This window comes from Scomber scombrus, chromosome 12 (genome assembly GCF_963691925.1).
Source record: "Scomber scombrus chromosome 12, fScoSco1.1, whole genome shotgun sequence".
Lineage (NCBI taxonomy): Eukaryota > Metazoa > Chordata > Actinopteri > Scombriformes > Scombridae > Scomber > Scomber scombrus.
In genome coordinates this window covers 30,803,599-30,811,098 of record NC_084981.1, presented here as the reverse complement: position 1 = coordinate 30,811,098, position 7,500 = coordinate 30,803,599, and the positions used below count along the sequence as shown (strand labels likewise).

The 7,500-nt window shown below is 44.1% G+C and overlaps 1 protein-coding gene across 1 annotated transcript in view; it reads left to right on the top strand.

The window, feature by feature from the left end:
• The window catches only part of tspan14 (tetraspanin 14), a 5,717-nt gene extending 2,273 nt beyond the window's left edge, over positions 1-3,444 (top strand). Inside the window, exons 4-9 of the mRNA XM_062430172.1 lie at positions 74-220; positions 332-502; positions 632-757; positions 838-888; positions 1,070-1,183; positions 3,315-3,444. Of these exons, the coding sequence (XP_062286156.1) occupies positions 74-220; positions 332-502; positions 632-757; positions 838-888; positions 1,070-1,183; positions 3,315-3,380 (675 nt within the window). The 3' untranslated portion in view covers positions 3,381-3,444. The remainder of the gene's footprint in view (positions 1-73; positions 221-331; positions 503-631; positions 758-837; positions 889-1,069; positions 1,184-3,314) is intronic.
• Positions 3,445-7,500: the final 4,056 nt, after the last annotated feature.

Genomic DNA, 7,500 nt, shown 5'->3' with positions numbered 1-7,500 from the left:
AGATCGTACATGTTTTAGCAGTAAATGTGACTTTACAGACGTGTTCCTCATCATGCTAACAACACTTTGACAGGGAGTCCTGCTGGACCTGACCCAGGTGACCCGGCTGCACGGGTTCGACCCGGTCTGGTTGGTCCTGGTGGTCGGCGGAGTCACCTTCATCCTGGGCTTCGCCGGCTGCGTGGGAGCGCTGCGAGAAAACATCTGTCTGCTCAAGTTTGTACGTTTAAAAAAACCCAAAACATCTGTCAGAGTTTAAATCTTCAGTTTGTAATGACGCTTATTTCACGTGTTGTTTTTAACGTGATATTTTACGTGCTTTTTCCGTCAGTTTTCGGGAGTGATCGGCTTCATCTTCTTCCTGGAGCTGACGGCGGCGGTGCTAGCCGTGGTGTTCCAGAGTCAGGTCCGAGCCTGGATCAACGAGTTCTTCCTCGCTAACGTCAAAGCGTACCGAGACGACATCGACCTGCAGAACCTCATCGACTCGCTGCAGAAGATGGTGACTGCTTCCTGTTTCCTGTTTACTGTCTGTTGAAGGATCTTGTTTACTGTTGAAGGATCTTGTTTACTGTTGAAGGATCTTGTTGACAGTCTCTTAAAGGATCTTGTTTACTTGTTTATTGAACAGAACTTCTGCTGTGGAGCTCAGGATCCGTCTGACTGGGATCAGAATGCGTACTTCAGCTGTAACGGGACTCACCGCAGCAGAGAGAAATGTGGCGTTCCTTTCTCCTGCTGCGTCACTGATCCTGCTGTGAGTCCATTCATAATCAATATGGATCATTATTGATCACAGTTGAGGTGATTGTGTATTAAGCTGTTGTTGTGTTTCAGGACTCGGTGGTGAACACTCAGTGTGGCTACGACGTCAGAAACAGACAGAAGGTGAGCTCACTTCTGATTGGCTAAAGGCTTGGGAAGAGGAAGAGGTCACTTCATGTGTTGTTGCAGTTCTGTCAGCAACCCCTAACAGGAGTTACTCTGGTTTTAAATGCAGTGTTCTTCTGTTCTAAAGTGATGTTCTATGTGGAATGTTTTTCTTAATGTTCTAAATGTGTTCTATCAGGGCAAGTGGGCCGAGCATATTTACACCAAAGGCTGCATCGCTGCATTAGAGGACTGGTTACCTGGAAACCTTTACACTGTGGCCATCGTCTTCATCGTCATCTCTCTGCTGCAGGTACGAATACTCCACATGCTGTCACTGTTACTGTAATTACACTGTTACTCTAATTACACTGTCACTACACCGTCACTGTAACTACACCGTCACTACACTGTAACTACACGTCACTACACCGTCACTGTAACTACACCGTCACTACACTGTAACTACACTGTAACTACAGTGTTACTACACTGCCACTACACTGTTACTGTAACTACACCGTCACTACACTGTAACTACACCGTCACTACACCGTAACTACACGTCACTACACCGTCACTACACTGTAACTACACCGTCACTACACTGTAACTACACGTCACTACACCGTCACTACACCGTCACTACACTGTAACTACACGTCACTACACCGTCACTGTAACTACACCGTCACTACACTGTAACTACACCGTCACTACACCGTCACTACACTGTCACTGTAACTACACTGTAACTACACCGTCACTACACTGTAACTACACCGTCACTACACCGTCACTACACCGTCACTACACTGTAACTACACTGTAACTACACCGTCACTACACTGTAACTACACCGTCACTACACCGTCACTACACCGTCACTACACTGTAACTACACGTCACTACACCGTCACTGTAACTACACGTCACTACACTGTAACTACACGTCACTGTAACTACACGTCACTGTAACTACACCGTCACTACACTGTCACTGTAACTACACTACACTGTAACTACACTGTCACTGTAACTACACCGTTACTACACTGTCACTACAACGTCACTGTCACTACACCGTCACTACACGTCACTGTAACTACACCGTCACTACACCGTAACTACACGTCACTGTAACTACACCGTCACTACACCGTAACTACACTGTAACTACACCGTCACTGTAACTACACCGTTACTACACGTCACTGTAACTACACCGTTACTACAACGTCACTGTAACTACACCTTCACTGTAACTACACTGTAACTACACTGTAACTACACCATCACTGTAACTACACCATCACTGTAACTACACTATAACTACACCATCACTGTAACTACACTGTCACTGTAACTACACTGTAACTACACCATCACTGTAACTACACTGTCACTGTAACTACACTGTCACTACACTGTAACTACACTGTAACTACACCGTCACTGTAACTACACTGTAACTACACTGTCACTGTAACTACACCGTTACTACACTGTCACTACAACGTCACTGTCACTACACCGTCACTACAACGTCACTGTAACTACACCATCACTGTAACTACACCGTCACTGTAACTACACCGTCACTGTAACTACACCATCACTGTAACTACACTGTAACTACACCATCACTGTAACTACACTGTAACTACACCGTCACTGTAACTACACCGTTACTATCACTACACCGTCACTACACCGTCACTGTAACTACACCGTCACTACAACGTCACTGTAACTACACCTTCACTGTAACTACACTGTAACTACACCATCACTGTAACTACACCATCACTGTAACTACACCATCACTGTAACTACACTGTCACTGTAACTACACTGTAACTACACCATCACTGTAACTACACTGTCACTGTAACTACACTGTCACTACACTGTAACTACACTGTAACTACACCGTCACTGTAACTACACTGTAACTACACTGTCACTGTAACTACACCGTTACTACACTGTCACTACAACGTCACTACAACGTCACTGTAACTACACCATCACTGTAACTACACCGTCACTGTAACTACACCGTCACTGTAACTACACCATCACTGTAACTACACTGTAACTACACCATCACTGTAACTACACTGTAACTACACTGTAACTACACTGTCACTGTAACTACACCATCACTGTAACTACACCGTCACTGTAACTACACCGTCACTGTAACTACACCGTCACTGTAACTACACCGTCACTGTAACTACACCGTCACTGTAACTACACTGTAACTACACTGTAACTACACCATCACTGTAACTACACCGTCACTGTAACTACACCATCACTGTAACTACACTGTAACTACACCATCACTGTAACTACACTGTAACTACACCATCACTGTAACTACACCATCACTGTTACTACACAGTAACTGATCCATGTTGTTGCTCTGTGTGCAGATGGTTGGGATCTACTTGGCCAGGACTCTGATCGCCGACATCCTGAAAGTCAAATTTAGTTACTGAGCCTGTCTGCGGGGGCGGGACCTCCACCTGTGGGGGGCGGGGCCTCCACCTGCGGGGGGCGGGGCCTCCACCTGCGGGGGGCGGGACCTCCACCTGCGGGGGCGGGGCCTCCACCTGCTGGGGGGTGGGATCTGCAGCTGTTGTTATTGGACCAAGTTTCTTCAGTCAGATGTGCCTTCTTCTTCTTCTTCTTCTTCTTCTCTGCTGTGTGTCGGTCGCCTGGTGATGCGGTTGCCATGGTGATGAAGCCGACCTGTGCCTTCACTCTTCCTGCAGGGTCAGATTGACTCTGCAGCGCCGCCTCGCTCTGAACTGCAGCTGCTGCAAGACTCTGTGAATGTTTAATGATCCAATGTGTGACCTTCGACCTGATTGGCTGTTCCTGTTGATCATCTTCATCATCATCATCATCATCAGTCACTCCTCTGGTTTTAACTCAGGTCTTCTTCTTCTTCTCTGACATCAAACCTGCGTCAGTGTGTCTCTGATGTTTCAGTTAATTTCTCAATAATTATTGAATCAAAGTGATGTCGTCTGTTTGAGATCATTACATCATTACATCATTACATCATTACATCATTACGTCTGCAGACGGTAAATCTGTTTAAGTTGATCCTGATCCACTGTGACTGTTAACGGCTCAGCCAATGGGAGGAAACAGTGTTAACGGGGGCAGTGATGTCATAGTGATGTCATTCAGGTGGGTGACTCCTTTCATATTTTTTTACACTGGATTTGTGAAGCTCCGCCTCCTTCTTGTTAACGAGTGTTTAATAAAGTTTTGAATGAGTTTTTTGTATGAAAAGAAGTTTTGAGGTTTTTCTGCTTTTTAATTTTAACCTCAAAGTTTTTTATCAGTTTTATATTAAATAAAAGTTTATAGTCTGTTTCTGTGAGTTGAGTCTCTAACTGTAGTTCATGGGGGGGGGGGTGTCTGTGTGTGACAGTGTGTGTGTGTGTGTCTGTGTGTGTGTGTGTATATGTGTGTGTATGAGTGTGTGTATGAGTGTGTGTACCAAAGGATCATATATGAGATCAATGCAGATCTGATGATGTATAATAATAATATATAAAGTGATTTTCTACAGTAGAGTCTGAATGAAGAGAGGAAGCTGCTGAATCATCAATAAAACCTTTACTGATAGTTTCACAGCGTTACTAATACTTTAACTCTCTAAACGGTTTCTATGGAAACGCAGATGATGAACAGCTGATTACTGAATGTTCCTTTAAACTGTTTTATAACTTTCAAAAGAAGAGAAGTTTTTAATCTTTAAATCAAAGACCTGTATGTGTGTGTGTCTATGTGTGTATGTGTGTGTGTGTCTATGTGTGTGTGTGTGTGTCTATGTGTCTATGTCTATGTGTGTGTCTATGTGTCTATGTGTGTGTCTATGTGTCTATGTGTGTGTCTATGTGTCTGTGTGTGTGTGTCTATGTGTGTGTGTGTCTGTGTGTGTCTATGTGTGTGTGTGTCTGTGTGTCTATGTGTCTATGTGTGTGTGTGTGTGTGTGTGTCTATGTGTGTGTGTGTCTGTGTGTGTGTGTGTCTATGTGTGTGTGTGTCTGTGTGTGTGTGTGTCTGTGTGTGTGTGTGTCTGTGTGTGTCTATGTGTGTGTGTGTCTGTGTGTCTATGTGTGTATGTGTGTATGTGTGTGTGTGTCTATGTGTCTATGTCTATGTGTGTGTCTATGTGTCTATGTGTGTGTGTCTATGTGTGTGTCTATGTGTCTATGTGTGTGTGTCTATATGTGTGTCTATGTGTCTATGTGTGTGTGTATGTGTGTGTCTATGTGTGTGTGTGTCTGTGTGTCTGTGTGTCTATGTGTCTATGTGTGTGTGTGTCTGTGTGTCTATGTGTGTCTATGTGTGTGTCTATGTGTGTATGTGTGTGTGTGTCTATGTGTGTGTGTCTATGTGTGCCTATGTGTGTGTGTGTGTGTGTCTATGTGTGTGTGTCTATGTGTGTCTTTCTATGTGTGTGTGTGTCTATGTGTGTGTGTGACTATGTGTGTGTGTCTTTGTGTGTGTGTGACTATGTGTGTGTGTCTATGTGTGTGTGTGTGTCTGTGTCTATGTGTGTGTGTGTGTCTGTGTCTATGTGTGTGTGTGTCTATGTGTGTGTGTCTGTGTCTATGTGTGTGTGTGTGTGTCTATGTGTGTGTGTGACTATGTGTGTGTGTCTATGTGTGTGTGTGACTATGTGTGTGTCTGTGTCTATGTGTGTGTGTGTCTGTGTGTCTATGTGTGTCTGTGTCTGTGTCTATGTGTGTGTGTGTCTATGTGTGTGTGTGTCTGTGTCTATGTGTGTGTGTGTGTGTCTATGTGTGTGTCTGTGTGTGTCTCTGTGTGTGTGTCTATGTGTGTATGTGTGTGTGTCTATGTGTGTGTGTGTCTATGTGTGTGTGTCTCTGTGTGTGTGTCTATGTGTGTATGTGTGTGTGTCTATGTGTGTGTGTGTCTATGTGTGTGTGTCTATGTGTGTGTGTATATGTGTGTGTGTCTATGTGTGTCTTTCTATGTGTGTGTCTATGTCTATGTGTCTATGTGTGTGTGTGTGTGTCTGTGTGTCTATGTGTGTCTATGTGTGTGTGTGTGTCTGTGTGTCTATGTGTGTGACTATGTGTGTATGTGTCTATGTGTGTGTCTATGTGTGTGTGTGTCTATGTGTGTCTATGTGTGTGTGTGTGTCTATGTGTGTGTCTATGTGTGTGTGTGACTATGTGTGTGTGTCTATGTGTGTGTGTCTATGTGTGTATGTGTGTGTGTGTCTGTGTCTATGTGTGTGTGTGTGTGTGTCTGTGTGTCTATGTGTGTGTCTGTGTGTGTCTATGTGTGTGTGTGTCTGTGTCTATGTGTGTGTGTCTATGTGTGTGTCTGTGTCTATGTGTGTGTGTCTCTGTGTGTGTGTCTATGTGTGTGTGTGTCTATGTGTGTATGTGTCTATGTGTGTGTGTGTCTATGTGTGTGTGTCTATGTGTGTGTCTGTGTCTATGTGTGTGTGTCTCTGTGTGTGTGTCTATGTGTGTGTGTGTCTATGTGTCTATGTGTGTGTGTTTATGTGTGTCTTTCTATGTGTGTGTGTGTCTATGTGTGTGTCTATGTGTGTGTGTCTATGTGTGTGTGTGTGACTATGTGTGTGTGTCTATGTGTGTGTGTGACTATGTGTGTCTGTGTGTCTATGTGTCTATGTGTGTGTGTGTGTGTGTGTCTGTGTCTATGTGTGTATGTGTGTATGTGTGTATGTGTGTGTGTGTCTATGTGTGTGTGTGTCTATGTGTGCCTATGTGTGTGTGTGTGTGTGTGTCTATGTGTGTCTGTGTCTATGTCTATGTGTGTCTGTGTGTCTATGTGTGTGTGTGTGTGTGTGTCTGTGTGTCTATGTGTGTCTATGTGTGTGTCTATGTGTGTATGTGTGTCTATGTGTGTCTGTGTGTCTATGTGTGTGTGTCTATGTGTGTGTGTGTGTGTGTCTATGTGTGTGTCTGTGTCTATGTGTGTGTGTGTGTCTATGTGTGTGTGTGTCTCTGTGTGTGTGTCTGTGTGTGTCTGTGTGTGTTTCTATGTGTGTGTGTGTGTCTCTGTGTCTGTCTCTCTCTCTATGTGTGTGTCTATGTGTGTGTGTCTCTGTGTGTGTGTCTATGTGTGTCTATGTGTGTGTGTGTGTCTATGTGTGTCTTTCTATGTGTGTGTGTGTCTATGTGTGTGTCTATGTGTGTGTGTGACTATGTGTGTGTGTCTATGTGTGTGTGTCTATGTGTGTATGTGTGTGTGTGTCTGTGTCTATGTGTGTGTGTGTGTGTGTCTGTGTGTCTATGTGTGTGTCTGTGTGTGTCTATGTGTGTGTGTGTCTGTGTCTATGTGTGTGTGTCTATGTGTGTGTCTGTGTCTATGTGTGTGTGTCTCTGTGTGTGTGTCTATGTGTGTGTGTGTCTATGTGTGTATGTGTCTATGTGTGTGTGTGTCTATGTGTGTGTGTCTATGTGTGTGTCTGTGTCTATGTGTGTGTGTCTCTGTGTGTGTGTCTATGTGTGTGTGTGTCTATGTGTCTATGTGTGTGTGTTTATGTGTGTCTTTCTATGTGTGTGTGTGTCTATGTGTGTGTCTATGTGTGTGTGT